General features: G+C 41.5%; 1 protein-coding gene across 17 annotated transcripts in view; it reads left to right on the forward strand.

Moving 5' to 3' along the window:
- The window catches only part of PRORP (protein only RNase P catalytic subunit), a 160,823-nt gene that overhangs the window by 30,078 nt on the left and 104,844 nt on the right, over positions 1–25,901 (forward strand). For 2 of the 17 annotated variants that reach the window (XM_054666491.2, XM_063793315.1), the window contains exon 5: positions 6,770–11,126. The exons of the other annotated variants lie outside the window; for them this stretch is intronic. In XM_054666491.2, the coding sequence (XP_054522466.1) occupies positions 6,770–6,796 (27 nt within the window). In that variant the 3' untranslated portion in view covers positions 6,797–11,126. Of the gene's footprint in view, positions 1–6,769; positions 11,127–25,901 lie in introns of those variants that run through there. 17 annotated transcript variants of the gene reach the window in all.

Below are 25,901 nucleotides of genomic sequence, written 5' to 3' on the forward strand. Positions count from 1 at the left end.
TTCCTAGGCAGAGGACCCTGCGGCCTTCCGCAGTGTCTGTGTCCCTGGGTACTTGAGATTAGGGAGTGGTGATGACTCTCAACGAGCATGCTGCCTTCAAGCATCTGTTTAACAAAGCACATCTTGCACCGCCCTTAATCCATTCAACCCTGAGTGGACACAGCACATGTTTCAGAGAGCACAGGGTTGGGGATAAGGTCATAGATCAACAGCATCCCAAGGCAGAAGAATTTTTCTTAGTACAGAACAAAATGAAGTCTCCCATGTCTACTTCTTTCTACACAGACACAGCAACAATCTGATTTCTCTATCTTTTCCCCACCTTTCCCCCTTTTCTATTCCACAAAACCGCCATCATCATCATGGCCCGTTCTCAATGAGCTGTTGGGTACACCTCCCAGACCGGATGGTGGCCGGGCAGAGGGGCTCCTCACTTCCCAGAAGGGGCGGCCGGGCAGAGGTGCCCCCCACCTCCCGGATGGGGCAGCGGCCGGGTGGAGGCGCCCCCCACCTCCCTCCCGGACGGGGCGGCTGGCCGGGCAGGGGCTGACCCCCACCCTCCGCCTCCCTCCCAGACGGGGCGGCTGCCTGGCGGAGACGCTCCTCACTTCCCAGACGGGGTGGCGGCCGGGCAGAGGCGCTCCTCACATCCCAGACGGGGAGGCGGAGCAGAGGCGCTCCCCACATCTCAGACGATGGGCAGCCGGACAGAGACTATCCTCACTTCCTAGATGGGATGGCGGCTGGGAAGAGGTGCTCCTCACTTCCCAGACTGGGCAGCTGGGCAGAGGGGCTCCTCGCATCCCAGACGATGGGCGGCCAGGCAGAGACGCTCCTCACTTCCCAGACGGGGTGGCGGCTGGGCAGAGGCTGTAATCTCGGCACTTTGGGAGGCCAAGGCAGGCGGCTGGGAGGTGGAGGTTGTAGCTAGCCGAGATCACGCCACTGCACTCCAGCCTGGGCAACATTGAGCACTGAGTGAGCGAGACTCCGTCTCAGTCCTGGCACCTCGGGAGGCCGAGGCTGGCGGATCACTCGCAGTTAGGAGCTGGAGACCAGCCCGGCCAACACAGCGAAACCCCGTCTCCACCAAAAAAATACAAAAACCAGTCAGGTGTGGCGGTGCGCGCCTGCAATTGCAGGCACTCGGGAGGCTGAGGTAGGAGAATCAGGCAGGGAGGTTGCAGTGAGCCGAGATGGCAGCAGTACAGTCCAGCTTCGGCTCCGCATCAGAGGGAGACCGTGGAAAGAGAGGGAGAGGAAGACCGTGGGGAGAGGGAGAGGGATCTCTAATTTTTGTGACAATCCTACAAGGAAGGCAGCCTCCCCATTTTTGCTAAACCTCAGAGAGGTTAAGTGACTTGCCAAGCAAGGTTTGTAAGTAACAGAATTAAGATTTGAATGCACATCTGTCTGATTCCCAAATATGAGTTCTATTCATTAAGCTTCCCTGTGTTCATAATGAAAGGGTCACTGAGAAATTTAATAAGATAGTGTTCAGTGTTCTTCATTTGATGAAGGAAACTGTATACTATATTTCTGACAACAGTTTCCATCTTGGATTATCTTGACTTTAAAAGATTAAAACGAAATAAAATTGGATGTTTAAAGGAACATGCCTCAGTTATCTGGAACATTTTGGTATATGTAGAGTGCATTATTCCCCCAAACTGCAAAGTAGAAGGGAGTATTATTTGTGTTCTTAGAGAAATGTAAGAGGTCCTCACTCAAGTACTAATTCTGTTTCTTAACTAATTTTAACTTGCTTTTTAAAAAGCAAATGTTTATATAAGGGTTATTATAAGCTAGTCACTGTTATGAGTACTTTATAAATATTAACTAACTTAACATATATCTTTATAATAACCTTGGAAAAGTTATTTCAGCACTTTTCGTTCTTTTTCCTGGTCTTTAAACAGAGACAGTTGGACCAGATGATCTCCAAAGCCCACTCCAGCTCTGCAATGTTAAGGCTTTCTAACTAACACATAACACATAGTTATGTGTTAAGAAAAGTTAGATAAGGTCAGCTTTTCCTAGTGGGAACAGAGATGAGAGTGGAGCCCCAAAGACAGTGCACAGTAGAACAGGAAGTTGTGATTTAGGTGAATTAAAAGTGCAGAGTCTGTATGTAGCACAGTGTCAGTTTGGGAGGGAAGGAAGGCAGCATCAAATCGTTGTTGAGGTTTTGATGATGTGAAGCTCTTTAGTCTACCTCTCTCCTTTCCTTAATATCTAAAGGGAGAAATTCCAAGTTGTTATGTCTTGAGCAGAGCACATGACACCTCCTTATTAACCAGCACTACTTTTTAGCTATAGGTTGAAATTTGGCTCGTGGTTCTTCAAGATTTTAAGAAATAGTAAATAGGAGAGTTAAGGATTTGGTACGTGAAAATATCAAACCTGAATCTGATCAAGCATCTAGAGCTCACTACTAATTTACTGGAAATACAGGGGGCAGAGGAATATGTTAAATTACACCTCAAGGGTACAATTACCAAATACCATCTGTGGGAAACTGCAAGACAACCCAGTTTCTTCCAATAAATCAATTGCCAAAAAAAAAAAAAGAGATGGAGCAACGATCTATAGATAAAAGCAATTTGAGATAAAGCAACCATTTGCAGTGTATGGATCATATTGGGCCCTTAGTTCCTGATTTGAACAATCAGAGGAATCTGAACACCAGTTATTGGAGTTATTAAGACATTTTTGTTGATTTTTATTTAGGGTTAATAATGCTAGTGAGTTAAAACTCTTTTTTTTTTTTGAGGCAGGGTCTCAATCTGTTACCCAGGCTGGAGTGCAGTGGCACAATCACAGCTCACCACAGCCTCAACCTCCCGGGCTCAGGTGATCATCCCACCTCAGCCTCCTGAGTAGCTAGGACTACAGGTGCCTGCCACCACATCGGCTAAGTTTTGTACTTTTTGTAGAGAGGGGGTTTCACCATGTTGCCCAGGCTGGTCTCAAACTCGTGGGCTCAAGTGATTTCCCATTTTGGCCTCCCAAAGTGCTGGGATTACAGGCGTGAGCCACCATGCCTGACCCAAACTCTTCAGATTCAGAGCTGAACACTGAAATATTTATGGATTAAATGATGTGATGTCTGAGATATGCTTCAAAAATAACTGGGAGATAGGGGATGGAATAGATGGAGTTATATATGAAACAAGATTGGTCATGAGATGATAAAGCTAGTTTATGGGTTCATGGGGATTTATTATACTATTCTGTCTACTTATTTATATGTTTAAGATTTTCATCTTGAAAATCTTTTTTTTATAAGCTAACAAAGGGCCAGCTGTGGTGGCTCACAACTGTAATCCCAGCACTTCGGGAAGCTGAGGTGGGAGGATTGCTTGAGCCCAGGAGTTTAAGACAAGCCTGGGCAACATAGCGAGACCCAGTGTCTATTTAAAAAAAAAAAAAAAAAAAAAAAGCTGACAAATACACATATGCTTTCAGGATAGAAGTTATGAAAAGGGAGATTATAAAACAATGCTTTCTTAGTGATTTTCATGCAGAAGCAACATCTTCCTAATCTTCCTATAGTAAAGATTTCCTCAAGTAAACATATTATATATTCATTATAATATAAATAGTATATATTCATTAGAAAGGATATAAACAGTTCAGAAATACCACTATAGAGAATGAAAGTCCCCTTCTTAAAGCAAAGGATACTTCTTAAATGCTGAAAATTGTCATGTCATTTGCACATGTTTCTTTTTCCATTTTTGAAACGCACAAGATAAAATTTCTTAATAGAGTAGACAACTAATTTAGATTCAGAGTCAATTCTATAAAGGTTTCCTACTGTACTGCATTGTTTTTGCTTTGCAAAGAGTTTATTAACATTTTTTTTCTGGGTTAGGGGAGGAGTTTGAAAAAATCCTGTACAAGTTATAGCTGAAGAGGCAATGTGGAATACTCCAGTGTGCACAACCCCTGCTTTTATCATAGGTGGCAACTGCAGATTAATTCTGGTGTGGTTAGGCATTTCACAAAGGGAAATTTGAACCTGAGAGCCTATGTCCCCAACAGTGCTAATTGGGAGATGTGGAGTGTGGGGATTTCCACTCTTTGTTAATAAGATCTCCGGCACATTTCCTCTTTGCTTTTGCATTTTCCTTGGTTATGAAGCAGCTGCAGAGAAGTAAAATGTGATTTCCTGTGTTTAAAAGAGTGCTGGCTTTTCTTTCAGAGACTTAAAATTGGAAGGGTGGAATGCATATGGATTGAGTTACCTACAGGGCTAATTTAAACATAGGTGTTTTATTTTTGTTTTTGTTTTTGTTTTTGTTTTTGTAATGAGTTCACTGCATTTGTGCCAGGAATATTTTTGTTCAGATGTTTTGAATTAGCAGATAACTCAGGTTGTCTCAAAAGCAGGCTTCTCTCTAGGCTGATCACTGCTTTAACAGTGTGATTCTTTGCAAGCTGACTGAAAAACCACTAATGGCAAAAGTGCATTCTGTCATATCAATAAAAATACTGTAGTTCCTTTGCAGATTCATGCAGTATAAATGCTTATCTTGATTATTTAACCTGTAAAATTCTCCAAAATGAGAAAAATAGGCAGAGGGTGTTTTTCAAGAAAATACGATAAGGCCATATCAAGGTACAGTGTCCCCAGATACAATGTCAGTGGGAAATGAAAAGAACTTATTCGCAGAGTAGATGCTTAGGAATCATTAGACTTAGGTGAAAGTTCCTATCATAAATTAATACCTCTTTTTGTAGTCATTGTCAATATTTCTTGCCCTAATAATGGTAGTTCATTTTTTTCTTTTTTCTTTTCTTTTCTTTTTTTTTTTTTGAGACGGAATCTTGCTCTGTCGCCCAGGCGGGAGTGCAGTGGCTCCATCTCAGCTCACTGCAAGCTCCGTCTCCTGGGTTCACGCCATTCTCCTGCCTCAGCCTACCAAATAGCTGGGACTACAGGCGCCCGCCACCACGCCCAGCTAATTTTTTTTATTTTTAGTAGAGATGGGGTTTCACTATGTTAGCCAGGATAGTCTCAATCTCCTGACCTCGTGATCCTCCCGCCTCGGCCTCTCAAAGTGCTGGGATTACAGGCGTGAGCCACCGCGCCCGGACGTTCATTTTTTTCAAAATATACTTAGGAGCCTATCCTAAACATGGGCCAGACCTGTGGATATTTTTGGATGTGGTTTCTTCCCAAGTCATTCACCATTGTGTTGATGGTACAAGGCTTCTCCACTTATAATCAGAGAAACGTCAGATGACTATTAGTAAACAAGAACTGATTATTAAGTACCAGATTAGCAGAGCTGGATGATCAGATCCAAACCACAGCATTCATTGTTCCTGTAAACTATGTGATCAGTGAAGCTAAACTTGTGTTTAAAACCCAGGCACCTGCTGCCACACCCAGCTAATTTTTGTATTTTTAGTAGAGACAGGGTTTCAGCATGTTGGCCAGGCTGGTCTCGAACTCCTGACCTCAAGTGATCTGCCTGCCTTGGCCTCCCAAAGTGCTGGGATTACAGGTGTGAGCCACGGTGCCTGGCCTGTTACTTTCTATTAATAAGTACACAACACCCTAAACAATTCAAGGCATCTTAATCTCCATTAAGAACAACAACAAAATAATTTTTGTCATGCTGTTAAATCTATCACTATGGATAAAACTGGTGCAAATTGGTCAAATGGATCCAACAAACACTGATGTCCAAGTTGGGATATTCGTAACTATTAATAATACGTAACTATTGATCAATAGTTTAAAAGATCTCTTTATTCTTTTTCTTTTTGAAGGTTCTCGAAGAGTTTTTTTCTGAAATATGTTGTTGAGCTTCCCAGTTTGTTTCCTCATCCTCAAACTGATGTTGTTTCTTCTCTAATTCTTTGTGTTATGCTTCTTTTTCATTTGCTCATGGCACTGCCATTGGAGCTCAACTTCAGAGTCCTTCAGTTTTTGAACTTTTTTTTTACCTTCATTTCAAACACCTGCTCCATTTCCAGCTCCGTCTCCTTCATTTTAGCTACATGCTCCCTTCTTTCTTCCATTTGTGCCAGAAGGCTCTTAGTAAGCCCTTATTTGTTATCAACTCCATTATAAGTCACAACTGCCAGTTTTCTCCTTTCATAGTGGGCACTTAGTAACATCTTTCAAATCGTGCATATGTGTTATCAACATATTTCTTAGAATTGTAAAAACAATGTTCACCATTTTCAACTTTACCAACACCCCAAGGATACTGCCTTCCCCTAACCCTTTTGCCATTAAGTTCAATGGTATAGTATTACTACCTACCTAAGCAAGAGGTAAATGGTCCTTCTTCTTTTTAACAAGCTTGTTGTCTTCTTCACCTGTTTCTGGAAATTTATATATTTTAAGTTCTTAGATTTCTTTCATTATCTGTTTTAAAGTTATTATCTGGTTTAATTCCATGTCCTGAAGGAGCAGTGAAGTATAAACCCAGCACCCTGTTATCAGGCATCTGAAATCTGTTCACTTGTGATTCTGCATTTAGGTAGTCCACAGATTTACTATCAATGTAGTTGATGACGAGCTGCCAGCAATTACTATAATCTACTGCATCTCCAAATCCTGGGGTATCAACTATTGTGAGCAGCAACTTAACACTACCTTCCTTGATTAAAACTTTGGATTATTCCTCCTGTACAGTCTTTTTAGTAATAATTCTATGAGAAAGACTTAGATATTCTGGAGAATGCAAATCTATGAGGAATCATGAGTTGATTAATGTTGTCTTTCCTGGATTTCCCACCCCATAAGTGTGAATTCAAACGTTCTCTTCACTGATTCTCTGGATACTTGATTTGGGAGATTGGCAAATCCCACACATTTCCATCATTCCAGTCGTCCAGATTCCAACAGAAGAAATCCACAGAAGAACCACGGTGCTGCTGTTGACGCTCCTCTCCTAATCAGCAGTGGATCTCGCACTCCAGGTCATTCTTTTCAAAACACTGATGTAATCCTATTACTCCCCTGCCTCAAAACCTTCAGCAGTTTCCCATTCCTGCCCTGCAAGTAATTCCTCCAGTTTGGTCGCAGCCTACTTTTCAGGCCTCATTGCTTGCCACTCTCCTCTACAGACACCTGCGTCAGCCAGTGCCAGCTAATTAGTGGCTCTAGACTGCTTTGTGTTTTCTTCCTCTTCTTTTTCCCGTCATCTAAAATATACTTCTACCTCCAAATCCTGTTTTTCCTTCGTGACTATCTCAGTCCCTTTTCTGTCACACAACCTTTTTTGACCCCTGTAGTCTGCATTTATCTTTTCTTCCTTTGAACTTGTAGCATTTATTAACCCTGGCACACATCTGGCTATTGATCCTATACTATGTGTTCTTGTTTCAGTGTTGTTTAGTTTTTCATATCAGTATCTATTGTTATTTCAACCAGATTAGAAACTCTGAGGGACAGGACACCCTTTTTCCTATTTTCCACAATGCTTGGCATCCAGTAGGTGTGTAATAAATACGGTTATTTATACATTAAATAATCCAGTGCTTACATTTATTATGTCATAGCTACCATTTCAGTTAATCTTTACAATAACTTTGAGGGAATGAGTATTTTCTCTCCTTGACAAATGAGGAAACTGAGGCTCAGAAAAGTTCGGTAACTTGCTGAAACCACACAGGTTAAGTGATGAAGTCGGGATTCAGACCCACATCTTTGGACTCAGTAACACTTGCTGTTTAACCATACTGGTAATTCTGCCTCCTTATGAGACTGGTGTATGTTTTCTGAGGATGGGAAATTACCTAACACTTAGCTTACTATTATTTGCTTGATAATGGCAGAAGAAAAGGTGTGCAAACCTGGATTCGTAGTGATTCCTAGCAGGAATAATGAAACAGATTCAAACTGTGCCAAAGTTCACAGGAAAATAGAATTTCCCTTAATCTCGTTGATTACTGGTGGAATGACTCATCTTCCAGTTGTACGTTGCTCTTGAGTTACTCAGATATTTGTATAAGTTAGACAGCGGAGGGAAAACCACTGATGAGATGTACAAGACACGTCATTTGAGCTGATGAATGTTCCTGGGATATCCCCAAGATTTCTACCTGAGTATTCCTGCCTGTCCTATTTACTGTTGGACTCTTTCACCTTTTGGTTTTCTTTCAGAGTAAAATCACTTCCCATTTCCTTTCTGCTTTCCACTTGGATAACTTTCACAGGCTACTCTGTTACTGCTGCAGTGCACAAAGATTTACTGTCTACATATTTAACATTAGTCCGATTTACTGTTGAATTTATGCACTAGAAATTTCAGGAATTTAAATTTTTCCTTTTTCATTCTCTTCTCTGCTTCCGATTTTTTTCACTAAAAGAGGACAAAAATCGCCCAAACTATTTTCTTTTTTTAAAAAATTAGCAATAGAATTGAGTATAGATGGTAGTAAATTCTGCTTCATTTCTGTGGGAACATTGAAAACTTGATGGCTTCTGCAAATGACTGATAAATTGTTTCTGCTTTATAAAGAAAGGAAACAGCTCATTCAACTCAATGAAGTCATTAGTAAACTGGGAATTAGAAATAAAGATTCTGTATTTTTTTGTTGTCATTAATTTGGTCTTTCTGTCTGCATCTGTTTTCTCACAAGTTTGTTTTGAGGATAGATCAGAAGACATATGCACATTGTAAAGCATAAAGTAATCCTTAAGGATGCACTACAGGCAATCCTCAGCCAAAAACCATGATTTATGAACCATGCATACATGCATACTACAAAGGGATCGATCTTACCTCAGTCTAGTGCCCTTTGAAGGCGACAAGCTAAATGGTCTTTTTGGCCCCTGAATCAGAATACCTGGGAACAACTGAAATGTAGACATATTTTTCTTATACATGTGGAAGCAGTTAGGTTATGGGTCCTTTCAGGGATTCATCTACTCTACTGCCATGTGAAGACCGGAGCCCATTTCTCAGTCAGGAACAGGAAGCAGGAAAAGTTACTTTCCTGGTATCCAGTGTTAAAACCCAAAGAGTTATAAATGTTGACAAACTATTGGTAAAACTTGTGGTATTATTATTTACCTAAAGCACATACAGGGGCTTTTATAGTATAGACTTTTTACAGTCAAATCATTTAATTTTATTGAGTCCTTACAATAGCCCTTCGAAGTATGTGTTAATAACCCCACTTTATTCCTGAGGAACGTAAGGCCCAGAAAAGTGAAGCGATTTGATCGGTGAAGGGGCTTAAATTTTCTACACATTTCCTTCCAAGGACGAAGGGAAGTTAGACACTGTGTTGGCACTTTAGAGCAGATTCTGGGTTAGGTGTGAAGCAGAGGGGATTTCCAGGGTGTGTAAGCATGGACAAACTCCTTGAATGAAAGCAGAATTTTTTCTTTCTTTAAAGAAGTTAACAGCATTTTGGGGTTTGCAGGACTCAGGCTGTGTTACTGCCTTTTTTATTTTTTGGCCTGATTTGTTTCTTTCTAATTTGGGAGCAAGATTTTATAATTAAAAATATAATGCCTTTTGCCCTTTCTTTGAGCTATTCTCCATAAATCTATAAGAATATGATATGAAAAGGAAGAAGAGTGGGATTAAAAATAATATAGCTGATTCTGTCTAGAAATTTAATTTCTAAACTATCTTTACCTGAGTTAGATCTATTTCTCCAAAGATCAGTCAAGATTTAAGAAATAACTTTAAACTTGTAAGTAAATTCTTTTCTATCTGGAATTTACAGGATAATGTATTAATACTTGGAAATGATACCTAACTGCTAGGGAGCATGCATCTTTAGCTCATGATTCTAGATGATTGAGAATTTTTTAGGGAAACTTTTTCAGTCCTTCATGTAGTTGATAGTGGGCTATCATTTTATATTTCTAGAATGAAAAATAGGTTATCTTCTTTCTCCTTCCTCTCTCTCCTCTTCCCCTTCTCTTTTTTCTTCTTTCTAGCTGTATGGAATGACTGTAATTTAATTATTCATTGAGTCTCCTATTAATGAGTATTTAACTTGTTTCAAATCTTTCACTATTACAAAAGTGTCACAGTGAATCATCTTACACATTTGTAATTTCTCACATATTCCAAGATAGATGTAAGATAGATTCCCACAAATTGAATTGCTAGCACAATGGAGACATATTAATTTTGATTGGCCTTCATGGAAATTTTAACAGTATATACTGTGATCAGCAAAATATGAGAATTCTTTCTCCACACCTTGAAGATTCAGTGTGTTATCAAACATTTTGATCTTTGCCTATATGAAGTAAAAAAATAAAATTGCAGTATAGGATTAATTTACAATTTTCTTGGAGTGTGGTGGAGCATATTTTCATAGGTTTAAGAGGCACTTATATTTATTTTCTGCAAACTGCTCCTGTCTTGTCTGTTTTTTGAGTTATTGACTGTTTTCATATTAATTTTAGGAGCTCTTTATTTGAAAAATCATCTGTGATTTAAATTACAATTTTGGAGGCTTATTTTTTTTTCTCTATGTATACTTTAAAATATTCGAATTTGTCAGACTTTCCTTTTATGGCTCCTGGGTTTCATATTTAGAAAGATTTTTTCTGTTGCAAGGTTATTGAAAAGCCAACAAACACAAAAAACTTCCTTTTGCTCCCTTCACTTTTGTTGTTTTTCTCTAAATTTTTCATCCATTTGGAATTTTTTTCTGATGTGAGGTATAGTTCCAACTTAATTTCCTCCCCAGCTAATTAGCCAATTGTGCCAACATCATTTGTTTAACAACCCATATTTTACCCCACTAGGGATAAAGCGGGATGTTACTTTTAGCATATACCAAATTCTTCATATAAATATTTAGGTCTCTTTTTGGACTTTCTGTTCTGATTCACTAATCTGCATTCCTAACAGTATGACACTATTTTGATTATTGTAGTTTTATGATATATCTAATATCTATTAGAGCTAATTTTTATAACTTGGGTTCTGGCACTTTCTTTAATAAACTTACCAGAGGTAAATATTATAGGCCTCTGATAAAATGTATTAATAATGCTCCCTGGGGCAAAATCATGTTTTATATATGTGACAGAGTCCTATTACCCGTGGCTTTTAAGCGTTTTTTAACACAACACAGATACAATATACATTTTATGTAATAACACATTTATAAATGAAAAAAAATTTATACATAAAAAAATTATGTACTCTTGCTATATTTGTTGCACTCTATTTTAGTTCTGTTTATTTCTCCCTGAAATGCTGGTTGCAACTGTATTAAATTGATCTCATGACCTAGTAAGGTGTTGTGACCTGCAGTTAAAAAAACACCTTATTATTTGATGTTGTAATCATAGCCATTCTAACTGGTTTGAGATGGCATCTCATTGTGCTTTTAATCTGCATTTCTCTGATAATTAGTGATATTGAGCATTTTTTCATATGTTTATTAGCCACTTGTATGCCTTCTTTTGAGAAGTGTCTGTTCATGTCTTTTGCCTCTTTTTTAATGGGGTTATTTGTTTTTTGCTTGTTGAATTAAGTTCCTTGTAGATTCTGGATATTAGACCATTGTTGGATGCAGTTTGTAAATATTTTCTCCTATTCCGTAAGTTGTCTGTTTACTTTAATAGTTTCTTTTGCTATACAGAGGCTCTTTAGTTTAATTAATTAATTAGGTCCCACTTGTCAATTTTTGTTTTTGTTGCAATTGCTCTTGGGGACTTAACCAAAAATTCTTTGCCAAGGCTGATGTCAAGAAGGGTATTTCCTGGGTTTTCTTCTAGGATTTTTATAGTTTGAGGGTATACATTTAAATCTTTAATCCATCTTGAGTTAATTTTGATATGTGGTGAAAGGTAAGGGTCCAGTTTCATTTTGCTACATATAACTAGCCAGTTATCTGAGCACCATTTATTGAATAGGAATTCCTTTCCCCATTGCTTGTTTTTGTTGGCCTTGTCGAAAATCAGTTGTATGTGAGTGTGCAGCTTTATTTCTGAGTTTTCCATTCTGTTCCATTGGTCTCTATGTCTGTTTTTGTACCAGTATGAGGCTGCAGAGAAAAGGGAATGCTTATACACTGTTGATGGGATGTAAATTAGTTCAGCCACTGTGGAAAGCAGCTTGGAGATTTCTCAAATAACTTAAAACAGAGCAACCATTTAACTCAGGAATCCACTGCTGGGTGTATACCCAAAGGTAAATGGATCATTATACCAAAAAGACACATCCACTCATATGTGCATTGCTGTGCTACTCACAATAGCAAAGACGTGGAATCAACCTAGTGCCAATCAGTGGTGGACTGGATAAAGAAAATGTGGTACTATACACCACGGAATGCTATGCAACCATAAAAAAGAACAAAGTCATGTCCTTCACAGCAACGTGGATGGAGCCGGACGCCATAATCCTAAGCAAATTAATTCAGTAAGAGAAAAGCAGATACTGCAAGTTCTTACTTATAAATAGGAGCTAAACATTGAGCATACATGGACATAAACATGGGAACAACAGACACTGCAGACTGCTAGAGGGGGTGGGGTACGGGTTGAAAAGCTACCTACTGGGTACTGTGTTCACTACCTGGGTACAGTATACCCATGTAACGAACCTCTACATGGATCTCCTGTATCTGAAATAAAAGTTGAAATACTGAAATAAATAAAAATAAGGAAAAAAGAAAAATCCTTCATTAGACATATCCAGGTGAAATTCCATTAGTCCTTATTAGTCTCTTTTGGGGAGGGAGTAGGGGAGTGGGAGTGATGTATCTCCTTAAATAAAATAGGGAGACCACATCAAAGAAAGTAGGATTTCCCAGCCAAAAAAAACTCATGAAGGACGTTTGCAAAGTTTCTCTCCCATTGTTTGCAGGTACCTTGCAGGGAAGGGCAGCAGTCTTGATTGGCACGCCTTGCTTAAGAATACAGGCCACACTATTAAAATGTACCATATAGGAAGAAGGAAATAACTATTATAGTGCATGTGCCAAGAGGTTTAGGCCCCGTGTGTAAACTACTCCATGATCCTTAAACATAGTTGTTTTGATGTCTTCTGGCTTTTGGGATTTCTAGCTTGAATTTCTTAGTTTTGAGATGGGGTCTTACTACGTTGCCCAGGCTGACCTGGAACTCCTGGGCTCTGGCAATCTTCCTGCCTCAGCCTCCTGAGTAGCTGGGGTCCAGCTTGATTTTTGTTGCTCTGAGGGATAGTACAAGAGAATGAACTTCTGGGTTTTGAACCCCAAGTTCACCATTTACTAGTTAGGTGATCTGCTTAACTTTTCTATGCTTTATTCTCCTAATCTGTTAAGTGGGAAAAATGATAATATCTACCTCATACCATTGTTACAGCAATAAGAAAGTATATGTAAAGCACTTAGAATTTTTGTTTCTTAATAGCATTGTGATCTACATGGCACATGGAAAGCACTATGTAAGTTTATGATATTATTTATTTGACTTGGAAGTGTGTAGGATTTTTTTCTTTAATCTCACAATTAAACATTTTGTGAGGAGACGATTAGGTGATTTTTTTCATTGTTTCCCAGAATCTCATGTCATGTGCCCTTTAAAATGTAAGGTTTTTTTTGGAGACAGAGTCTTGCTCTGTTGCCCAGGCTGGAGTGCAGTGGCATGATCTTGGTTCACTGCAACCTCCGCCTCCTGGGTTTAAGCAATTCTCCTGCCTCAGCCTCCTGAATAGTTGGGATTACAGGCACCTGCCACTACACCCAGCTAATTTTTGTATTTTTTGTAGAGACAAGGTTTCACCATGTTGGCCAGGCTGGTCTTGAACTCCTGGCCTCAATGGATCCACCCACCTCAGCCTCCCAAAGTGCTGGGATTACAGGCATGAGCCAGTGTACCCGGCCAAAAAGTAGGTATTTTTTAATCTTGGGGAAGTTGTATTTAAAAAAAAAAAAGATTCTTCTTCTTTTTGTTTTGATTTATTCTTTGAGAACACCCTTCTGAGGCTTAAAAGTTGGATCTCTGTTCTCTGTCCCTCATATCCATAATGTTCTTTCTCTTAACATTCTTTTCTTCTTTTCTTCTGCACTGAAGTAGAATTTCTCAAAATTTGTGCTGCATTTCATGAAATACATGTTCTAGTATATTAGTTCTAATCTTTACTGCTTTCAAAGCATATTTAAATTCTGCTGTTGCATTTTTTTCCATTTGTATTTTATTTTTGGATCTCTTTGCATCTCTTGCTATTCTCTCCTTAAAGCTTATTGCTCTTTCTTCATAGATGCAACCGAATTTGTCCTCTTCTTTGAGGGATCCAGGCAGAGGTCTTCTAAATTGTGTTTGAGTTTCAGAACATGCTTTTATCTGAATCTTTTTTTTTTTTTTTTCTTTTTTTGAGATGGAGTCTCGCTCTGTCGCCAGGCTGGAGTGCAGTGGTGTAATCTCGGCTCACTGCAACCTCTGCCTCCTGGATTCAAGCGATTCTCCTGCCTCAGCCTCCCAAGTAGCTGGGACTACAGGCGCGTGCCACCACGCCCAGCTAATTTTTTTGGTATTTTTAGTAGAGACAGGGTTTCACCATGTTGAGCAGGATGGTCTTGATCTCTTGACCTTGTGATCTGCCCTCCTCGACCTCCCAAAGTGCTGGGATTACAGGTGTGAGCCACTGTGCCCGGCCTATCTGAATCTTTAAGGCAAAGCTCCTAACGTATCTTTCATTGGCCTGCGATATAGACTTTTTCACCCTATTGAATTATCCTTGAGAGAAGAGATCCATTAATGCTCAGCATATGCCATTAGGTAGATGGGCAGAGTGTACTTACCCCCTCATTGTCCCTTCAGATGCTGGCAGTTTCCACCTTTTGGATCTAGACTCATCAGGATATTAATCCAGTTTATCTGGTAAGCTGCATGAAGATGGGGCATTTTTCCTCTCTGGCTTATCAAGTCAGATGCCATTTATAATTCTTCTCTGAACAGCTTATGAAAGATTATTCCTTGGTGTCATGTGCTTGTCTTATCTTACTTTCAGTCCCATTACCTGCTTATACCACTTCTCTTTAGATGATAAAGTGTTCAAAGATGCTGTATTCGCCTAACTCTCCTGCCTTGAAGGTTAATTATTTTATTAGGATAGAAGAAAACAGCTAATGGACCACCTGGATTGAGTGGTAAAGTAAACTTGCTTGAGAGATGTTTGACATGTGGTAAGGAGACCATCACTGTTTTTTCTGTTTATTGCAGCCCTTTTTCTTAAAATCGAGTTAAAGTACTTTTTCTGCTTTACTTTGAGTCACCTCTACTCTTTTTTGTCTCCAAAGCTGGAGAAATGCGCTTAGATAGTTTGTCTCAATAAATTACCATTGATTACTATTGGTCATTTGGTTAGGAGAACTCTCCCAAACTTCTATTCTCTTTAGTTTACAGTACTGTTGCCAGTTTAAAATTTCTCTAGCCTCCATGTTAGTTGTTAGCTTACAGTGATACTTTTTAGCCATGTGGCTTCATTTTCCCCTAGCTACGTTAAAGCAGTCATGTTAATGTTCTTATTTAGGATCTATTTGGCTTCCATGGTTTAAAGAATGCACAGGAAGTAATTAGACACAGAGATGGATTTTTTATTGTTCCCATGTTAAGAGCACTGCTTCCAACCAAAAGAGCTGGTATTCCCCTGTTTTTCCACATCTGCTATGACTAAAGCCAGTTGCTTTAATACCGAATTCACAAAGACCTTTCTCACTTAATGTCCTACTCTAGCAAATAAGAAGAAATAAGTGGAAAACAATAATGCATACTCAAAACTTTGCATAAAAAGTAGTGATCGTCACATGTTAACTATATCCATGTGCTGCAGACACCAGATAATATTTTCTAAGGATTAGAAGAAAGGGAGTATTAAAGCAACTGGCTTTAACACATTTTTCCCCCATTCATTCATTAGTTAATAGACACTTGAATTGTTTTCGGTTTTTGGCAATTAGGAATAAAGCCACTGTTAACATTCACATATAAGTCTTTGTGTGGGTGTGTATTTTCTTATTTCTTCTGTGAATACTCATAAATGGGACTGCTCAGTTATATCATAAATATATGTTTAACTTTGTAAGAAACTGCTGAATTATTTTCCAAAGTGGTTGTACCATCCCGCATTCCCATCAGCAATGTTTGGAAATTCCAGTTGCTCCACATACTTGTTATGGGTCAGTCTTTTTAATTTCGGCCATTCTAGTGGGTGTATAATGATATCTTACTATGGTTTTAAATTTGCATTTTCCTAAAGACTAATGATGTTGAGTATTTTATAATAGTTATTGGACCAAAGGGAGTTCTTCATCTTTGTAACACTGATATAATAAGATTATTTAATTGTGAGTTGATACTCAGGTTTTGTCACCTGTCCCGATAATGTCCATAACAAGCTTTTCCTTCCTCTAGATCCAAACTATGACCACACATTGGGTTTAGTTGTCATGTTTCTTTGGTTTCTTTTAATCTTAGTTTTCTTTGTCTTTCTTATACCTCAACTTAAAAAAAAATAATAATAAAGCATAGGCCTATTATTTTGTAACATGTCTCTCAATTTGGGTTTATCTGATATTTCCTTATGATAAGATTCAGGTTGGTATTTTTGGCAAGAATGTTACAGAAATTATCTTATAACCTTTTCAAGGGCATTGTATCAAGGACCCCCGTATGTGACTATTAGTGATGACTTTATATGTTGCCCAAGAAATTTATGCCTATTCTAATGTTGCTAATAATTTTCCTGTTTTTTTCTAGAATTTTCATAGTTTTGGCTTTAAGTTTATGAACTGTTTAGAAATATTTTGTGTGTGTGATGTGAAATAGGGATTGAGGTTCATTCTTTTTTTTTCAACTTTTTGCCTTATTAGCTTTTCCTATTTCTTTGATTTCTGCTTATTATTATTCTACTTTCTTTGAAATTTAATTTGCTCTTCTTTTTCTACCTTTTTAAGTTGAAAACTTAGGTCAATGTTTTATGACCTTTCTTTCTTTTTTTTTTATATAAGTATTTAAAGCTATGTATTTCCTGCTAAGTACTAGTATACTGCATCCCATAAATTTTGATATGTAATTTTTATTATCACTTAGTTCAAAATATTTCCTAATTCCCTTTGTAATTTTTTTTGACCCTTGGGTTATTGAGAAGTGTATTTAGGAATACTTGGGGCTTTTATAGATATTTTACTGCTAGTGGTTTTTTGTTTAAGTGTGTGTGTGTATGTGTGTGTGTATGTGTGTATCAGCAACTATACTCTTTAAGATCTCAGTATTTTGAAATGTATTGAAACTTATTTTATGGTTAGTCTATTCTCACACTGCTATAAAGAACTGCCTGAGCCTGGGTAAATTTACAAAGAAAAGAGGTTTAATTGACTCAAGGTTCTGCATGGCTGGGGAGGCCTTAGGAAACTTACAATGATGGCAGAAGGGGAAGCAGGCATGTCTTCCACGGCAGCAGGCAAGAGAGTATGTGAGAGCACAGGAAAAACTACCGTTTATAAAACCTTCAGATCTCGTGAGAATTCACTCACTATCACGAGAACAGCATGGAAGAAACCACCCCCATAATCTAATCACTTTTTACCAGGTCTTCCCTTCAACACCTGGGGATTACAATTCAAGGTGAGATTTGGGTGGGGACACAAAGCCAAACCATATCAGTGGCCTACTTGTGGTCTGTCTTGGTAGATGTTCCATGTGCACTTGAAAAGGAATACGTAGTCTGCTATTGTTGGGCATAGTGTCCTACAGATATAGATTTGTCTTCGAAGTCCTTACTGATTTTTATCTACTTGTTCAATCAATTATGCAGAGAAGAGTGTTGAAATCTCCATCTGTAATTGTAGATTTACCTGTTCCTCCTTTGTTCTGTCAGCTTTTCCTTTATCCACATCTTGAAGCTCTATTCTTATTTATGATATGACTTCGATATATTGATCCTGTCATCATTATGAAATGTCCCTTCTTTTTGTAGTATTCCTTTTCTTCAAGTCTATTTTGTCTAACATTAGTGTCACCATTCCAAGTTTCTTAAGCTTATTGATGCATGATACATATTTTTCCCTACTTTTCACTTTCCTGTTATTCTGTATTAAAGATAAGTACATCTATTATAGATAGCATTTTTTATAAGGTTGGATTTAAGCATTTCATTTTGCTATTTGTCTTCTATTTATCCCATCTGCTTTTTGTTCTTCTGTTTCTCCTTTGATGTCTCCTTTTGGGTTAATCGAATTTCTTTTAATTTGTCATTTAATTCATCTATTGGCTTTTATCTATACCTTTTTACTTTTTTTTAAAACTTTTAAAAAATTTTATCAACTCTGGCCTACAGATCTACATTATTTTTTAAATGTATGATTTGGGCTTTACAATCTGAATCCTTAACTTAATTCAGTCTACTTACAGTTTATATTGAATGATTTCACATGAAATATAAGAACATTATAGCAATAGAATTCCATTTACCACTTCCTGGTCTTTGTGCTATGTTTTATTGTAGCTTAAAACATATATTACATGTGTATGTGTTTTAAGCCCCATAATATAGTGCTATGATAATTTTTGCTTTAAGTAGTCATATGTCTTTTAAAGAAATTAAAAGAATAAAAAGTATATTCTTTTTTATAAATACCCACATCTTTACCATTTTATTTTTGGTGTTTTTTCATTTCTTCCAAGTCTAGGTTTTCATCTGATATTTTTTCCCTTCAGCCTGAAGAAATTGCTTTAGCTTTTCTTTCTTTCTTTTCTTTTTTCTTTTTTTTTTGTGACGGAGTTTCACTCTTGTTGCCCAGGCTGGAGTGTAATGGCGCAATCTCGGCTCACCGCAACCTCTGCCTCCCGGGTTCAAGCAATTCTCCTGCCTCAGACTCCCGAGTAGCTGGGATTACAGGCATGTGCCACCACACCCAGCTAATTTTGTATTTTTAGTAGAGATGGGGTTTCTCCATGTTGGTCAGGCTGGTCTTGAACTCCCAACCTCAGGTGATCCACCCACCTCGGCCTCCCAAAGTGCTGGGATTACAAGCATGAGCCACTGCACCTAGCCTTCTTTCTTTTTTATAGAGACAGTATCTTGCTGTGTTGCCCAGGCTGGTCTTGAATTCCTGACCTCAAGTGATCCTCCTACCTGGGCCTCTCAAAATGCTGGGATTACAGGCATGAGCCATGGCACTGGCCAGCTTTAGCATTCCTTATGTTGCAGGCTTGCTGGTGATGAATTATCTGTTTTCATTTACCTGAATATATCTTTATTTCACCTTAATTGTTTTTGGCAATTTTTGAAGGATATTTTTACTAGATATAGAATTGTGGATTGAAAGCAGTTTTTTGTTGTTGTTATTTTATTTATTGTCTGTTATCCTTTTAAAGATGTTCTCTGGCCCCATTGTGTCTGATGAGAACTAAACTGTCATTTGTATCATTATTCCTTTTTATGTTATGTATCCATTTTTCTGACTGCTTTTAAGATTTTTCTATTTTTTATTTTCATCAGTTTTACTATGACGTACCTAGTTACAGTTTTACTTATGGTTTTCTTTGTGTTTATTCTGCTTTGAGTTTGCTCTGCTTCTTGGGTAAGTTATGTATTTCACCAAATTTGAGGATGTTTTGGCTATTCAAATACTTTTTATTACTCTATCCTTTCTATCCTCTCCTTCTAGACTGTAATTACACATGTTAATCTGTTTGATATTGTACCACAGGTTACTGAGACCCAATTCATCTTTTTGCTTTCATTAAATTGTATAATTTTTTGTTGCTCTGTCTTTCATGTTCACTGACTCTTTCTTCTGCCATCTCCAATCTGCTGTTAAATCCACCCTAGGAATATTTTATTTCACATTTGTGCTTTTTGGTTCTGTAATGTTCATTTTGTTAATTTTTCTAGTTTACAGTCTCTGTGGAGATTTTCTTTCTTTGCATTAATTATGACTATATTTACTTCTAATTTTTTTTTTTTTTTTGAGATGGAGTTTCACTCTGTTGCCCAGGCTGGAGTACAGTGGTATAATCTTGGCTCACTGCAACCTTCGCCTCCCAGGTTCAAGTGATTCTCCTGCCTCAGCCTCCCAAGTAGCTGGGATTACAGGTGCCCACCACCACATCTGGCTAATTTTTGTATTTTTAGTAGAGATGGGGTTTCACTATATTGGCCAGGCTGGTGTTGAACTCCTGACCTCAGGTGAGGCACCTGCCTCAGGCTCCCAAAGTACTGGGATTACAGGCAGAATTCTTTTTTATTTTATTTTATTTTATTTTTTATTGATCATTCTTGGGTGTTTCTCGCCAAGGGGGATTTGGCAGGGTCACAGGACAATAGTGGAGGGAAGGTCAGCAGATAAACAAGTGAACAAAGTTCTCTGGTTTTCCGAGGCAGAGGACCCTGCGGCCCTCCGCAGTGTTTGTGTCCCTGGGTACTTGAGATTAGGGAGTGGTGATGACTCTTAACGAACATGCTGCCTTCAAGCATCTGTTTAACAAAGCACATCTTGCACCGCCCTTAATCCATTCAACCCTGAGTGGATACAGCACATGTTTCAGAGAGCACAGGGTTGGGGGTAAGGTCACAGATCAACAGGATCCCAAGGCAGAAGAATTTTTCTTAGTACAAAACAAAATGAAAAGTCTCCCATGTCTACCTTTTTCTACACAGACACGGCAACCATCCGATTTCTCAATCTTTTCCCCACCTTTCCCCCCTTTCTATTCCACAAAACCGCCATTGTCTTCATGGCCCATTCTCAATGAGCTGTTGAGTACACCTCCCAGATGGGGTGGTGGCCGGGCAGAGGAGCTCCTCACTTCCCAGTAGGGGCGGCCGGGCAGAAGCGCCCCTCACCTCCCGGACGGGGCGGCTGGCCAGGTGGGGGGCTGATCCCCCCACCTCCCTCCCGGACAGGGCGGCTGGCCGGGCGGGGGGCTGATACCCCCACCTCCCTCCCGGACGGGGCGGCTGGCCAGGCGGGGGGCTGATCCCCCCACCTCCCTCCCGGACGGGGCGGCTGGCCTGGCGGGGGGCTGACCCCCCCACCTCCCTCCCGGATGGGGCGGCTGGCCGGGCGGGGGGCTGACCCCCCCCACCTCCCTCCCGGACGGGGCGGCTGGCCGGGCAGAGGGGCTCCTCACTTCCCAGTAGGGGCGGCCGGGCAGAGGCGCCCCTCACCTCCCGGACGGGGCGGCTGGCCAGGCGGGGGGCTAACCCCCCCACCTCCCTCCCGGACGGGGTGGCTGGCCGGGCGGGGGGCTGACCCCCCCACCTCCCTCCCAGACAGAGTGGCTGGCCGGGCAGAGGGGCTCCTCACTTCCCAGTAGGGGCGGCTGGGCAGAGGCGCCCCCCACCTCCCGGACAGGGCGGCTGGCCGGGCGGGGGGCTGATCCCCCCACCTCCCTCCCGGACGGGGCGGCTGGCCAGGTGGGGGGCTGATCCCCCCACCTCCCTCCCGGACGGGGCGGCTGGCCGGGCGGGGGGCTGACCCCCCCACCTCCCTCCCGGATGGGGCGGCTGGCCGGGCGGGGGGCTGACCCCCCCACCTCCCTCCCGGACGGGGCGGCTGGCCGGGCAGAGGGGCTCCTCACTTCCCAGTAGGGGCGGCCGGGCAGAGGCACCCCTCACCTCCCGGACGGGGCGGCTGGCCAGGCGGGGAGCTGACCCCCCCACCTCCCTCCCAGACGGGGCGGCTGGCCGGGCAGAGGGGCTCCTCACTTCCTGGTAGGGGCGGCCGGGCAGAGGCGCCCTTCACCTCCCGGACGGGGCGGCTGGCCGGGCGGGGGGCCGACCCCCCCACCTCCCTCCCGGACGGAGCGGCCGGCCGGGCAGAGGGGCTCCTCACTTCCCAGCAGGGGCGGCTGGGCAGAGGCGCCCCTCACCTCCCGGACAGGGCGGCTGGCCGGGCGGGGGGCTGACCCCCCCACCTCCCTCCCGGACGAGGAGGGAGGACGCTCCTCACTTCTCAGATGGGGTGGCTGCCGGGCGGAGGGGCTCCTCACTTCTCAGACGGGGCGGTTGCCAGGCAGAGGGTCTCCCCACTTCTCAGACGGGGCGGCCGGGCAGAGACGCTCCTCACATCCCGGACGGGGCGGCAGGGCAGAGGTGCTCCCCACATCTCAGACGATGGGCGGCCGGGCAGAGACGCTCCTCCCTTCCCAGATGTGATGGCGGCCGGGAAGAGGCGCTCCTCACTTCCTAGATGGGATGGCGGCCGGGCAGAGACGCTCCTCACTTTCCAGACTGGGCAGCCAGGCAGAGGGGCTCCTCACATCCCAGACGATGGGCGGTCAGGCGGAGACGCTCCTCACTTCCCAGACGGGGTGGCTGCCAGGTAGAGGCTGCAATCTCGGCACTAAGGGAGGCCAAGGCAGGCGGCTGGGAGGTGGTTGTAGCGAGCCGAGTTCACGCCACTGCACTCCAGCCTGGGCGCCATTGAGCACCGAGTTAACGAGACTCCGTCTGCAATCCCGGCACCTCGGGAGGCCGAGGCTGGCAGATCACTCGCGGTTAGGAGCTGGAGACCAGCCCGGCCGACACATCGAAACCCCGTCTCCACCAAAAAAACACGAAAACCAGTCAGGCGTGGCGGCGCGCGCCTGCAATCGCAGGCACTCGGCAGGCCGAGGCAGGAGAATCAGGCAGGGAGGTTGCAGTGAGCCGAGATGGCAGCAGTACCATCCAGCCTCGGCTCGGCATCAGAGGGAGACCGTGGAAAGAGGGGAGAGGAGAGAGGGGAGAGGGGAGAGGGTAGGGGAGAGGGGAGAGGAGAGAGGAGAGAGGAGAGAGCTCCTTTGTGCTGATCTCTTATCCAGAATTCTTGATTATATTTGTAATAGTTACTTTATAGCTCTTGTCTGCTAACTCAGGCATCTACACTTTGGATTGGTTTCTTTCTTTTCTTTCTTTCCTTCCTTCCTTCCTTCCTTCTTTCTTTCTTTCTTTTTCTTTCTTTCCCCTCTTTCCTTTCTTTCCCTTCCTCTCTCTCTCTCTCCCTCTCTCCCTCTCTCTCCTCTCCTCTCCTCTTTCTTTCTTTCTTTTCTGAGAGTCTCGCTCTGTCACCAGGCTGGAGTGCAGTTGCATGATCTCAGCTCACTGCAACCTTCGCCTCCCGGGTTCAAGCGATTCTCCTGCCTCAGCCTCCTGAGTAGCTGAGACTACAGGTGTGCACTACCATGCCCAGCTAATTTTTATTTTTAAGCTAATTTTTTTATTTTTAGTAGAGACAAGGTGTCACCATGTTGGCCAGGATGGTCTTGATCTCTTGACCTCATCCACCTGCCTCCGCATCCCAAAGTGCTGCGATTACAGGTGTGAGCCACTGCGCCCAGCCAGTTTCTTTTTTTTTTTTGGAGATAGAGTTTCTCTCTGTTGCCCAGGCTGGAGTGCAGTGGCGTGATCTTGGCTCACTGCAACCTTCACTTCCCAAGATCAAGCAATTCTCTTGCCTTAGCCTCCTGAGTAGCTGGGATTATAGGCATGCACCACCATGCCTGGATAATTTTTGTATTTTTAGTAGAGATGAGGTTTCACCGTGTTAGCCAGGCTGGTCTTGAACTCCTGACATCAAGTGATCCACCCACCTGAGCCTCCCAAATTGCTGGGATTACAGGCTTGAGCCACTGTGCCCAGCCCAGATTAGTTTATTTTGAATCCCTTTTTTCTTGACTGTGGATCACATTTCTGTATTTCTTTTTATGTTTATTAATTTTCAGTTGTGTATCAGACATTGTGAATGACACATTGCAGAGGCTTTAGAGATTATCTATGTTTGTCTAGAAATTATTGATTTTTTGCTAATTTAGCAGGCTGTTAAACTTCTTTAGACTTAGACTCCAAACTGTCTCCCTTGCAGTGGGTAGCAGCTGAGATCTCTGCTTAGGTCTTTCAAGTCTTTCACCTGTTGCTTTTTTGCTGGGCTTCTTGGAATCTTCTCCAAGCATGTGCGGATCATGTTTTACCCAAGGATTTGAGGAGATTTATGTGCAAATTTTGTGGTTTTATCCTTTCTAGGATTCCCCGTCATTTTCCAGCCTCTGGTTGCCCCAAACTCTGTCTTCTGTTTCCTCAAACCAGTAAGTTCTGCAGCTTTCTGCTTGATTTCCAGCTGTTCCTGCTGGCCATACTGTCTGGAGATTGCCCTCTGACCAAGACAAATTTTACCTGGTATAATTCCCTTCTTTTCTTTCCTTCATTTTCCCAAATATAGTGGCTTTAAAAAAACGCAATCATTTATTACTATTATTATTGTTGTTCTCTCTCATGGTTCTAGGGGTTGATGAGACTCAGTTGATGCTTCTTGCTTGGGTCTCCTATTGTAATCAAATAGGGGCTGGGGGTCATCTTGAAATCCCCTTCAGTCTCATCGGTGTGGTGATTGATGCTAGCTGGCTGTTGGCTGGGACTCCGTTGGACTGTCAGATGGAACACTTACATATAACGTCTACTTGGGCATTCTCAGGATGGCTGGTTTCCAAGAGCAAGCATCCTGAGAGTGACAGCCAGATGAAAGCTGTATTATGTTTTATTTCCTAGCCTCAGAAATCACATAATGTCACTTCTGCCACATCCCACTCATTGAGGCAGTCACAAAGGAGAGCCCATATTCAAGCATAGGGTATTAGACATCACCTTTTGAGAGGGGAGTGTCAACTAATTTTCAGACAGATTTTAAAACTACCAAACCTTTCAAATGTCATGTCCCCTCCAGTTTCTGCCTGCTTTTGCTCATTCTTTGGTACTTTGAAATAGTTGGGTATTTATTTAGAATTTATATTATTATCTAGTAATCCAGTACAAACTATTCCATCATTACCACAGGTGGAACTCCCTCCCCTATTTTTTTCTCCATAGCATTCTCACATTTAATATTATTTACTTATTTACTTGGTTTATTTTCTGCATCCTCCCACTAAGCTCCATTAAGTTGGGTTTTTTTTGTTCTGTTTTGTTTTGTTTGTCCCTTTGGTAAAATGCTAGGCAGGTAGTAGGTGCTCAGCAAATATTTGTTGAATTAATGATTGGCTGAATCTTTACCTCTCCAAAACAGCCATAAGTAAATAAAAGCCTCTTAATGACAAAAGAGGACCTACACGTTTTACAGCCTTGTTCTTTCAGCACGGTTGTACTGGTAGAGTGGCATATCTAAGGTTCACTTCTCCTTGGCTTACAGAACAGGACTTAGAGATTTTGACAGTTCATTCTTCTTTTTTTTTTTTTTATTATACTTTAAGTTCTAGGGTACATGTGCACAATGTGCAGGTTTGTATACATGTGCCATGTTGGTGTGCTGCACCCGTTAACTCGTCATTTACGTTACGTATATCTCCTAGTGCTATCCCTCCCCCCTCCCCCCACCCCATGACAAGCCCTGATGTGTGATGTTCCCCTTCCTATGTCCAAGTGTTCTCATTGTTCAATTCCCACTTATGAGTGAGAACATGCAGTGTTTGGTTTTCTGTCCTTGCGATAGTTTGCTCAGAATGATGGTTTCCAGCTTCATCCATGTCCTTACAAAGGACATGAACTCATCCTTTTTTATGGCTGCATAGGATTCCATGGTGTATATGTGCCACATTTTCTTAACCCAGTCTATCATTGATGGACATTTGGGTTGGTTCCAAGTCTTTGCTATTGTGAGCAGTGCCACAATAAACATACGTGTGCATGTGTCTTTATAGCAGCATGATTTATAATCCTTTGGGTATATATCCAGTAATGGGATGGCTGGGTCAAATGGTATTTCTAGTTCTAGATCCCTGAGGAATTGCCACACTGTCTTCCACAATGGTTGAACTAGTTTACAGTCCCACCAACAGTGTAAAAGTGTTCCTATTTCTCCACATCCTCTCCAGCACCTGTTGTTTCCTGACTTTTTAATGATTGCCATTCTAACTGGTGTGAGATGGTATCTCATTGTGGTTTTGATTTGCATTTCTCTGATGGCCAGTGATGATGAGCATTTTTTCA

Source organism: Pan troglodytes, chromosome 15 (genome assembly GCF_028858775.2).
Source record: "Pan troglodytes isolate AG18354 chromosome 15, NHGRI_mPanTro3-v2.0_pri, whole genome shotgun sequence".
Taxonomy (NCBI): Eukaryota; Metazoa; Chordata; class Mammalia; order Primates; family Hominidae; genus Pan; species Pan troglodytes.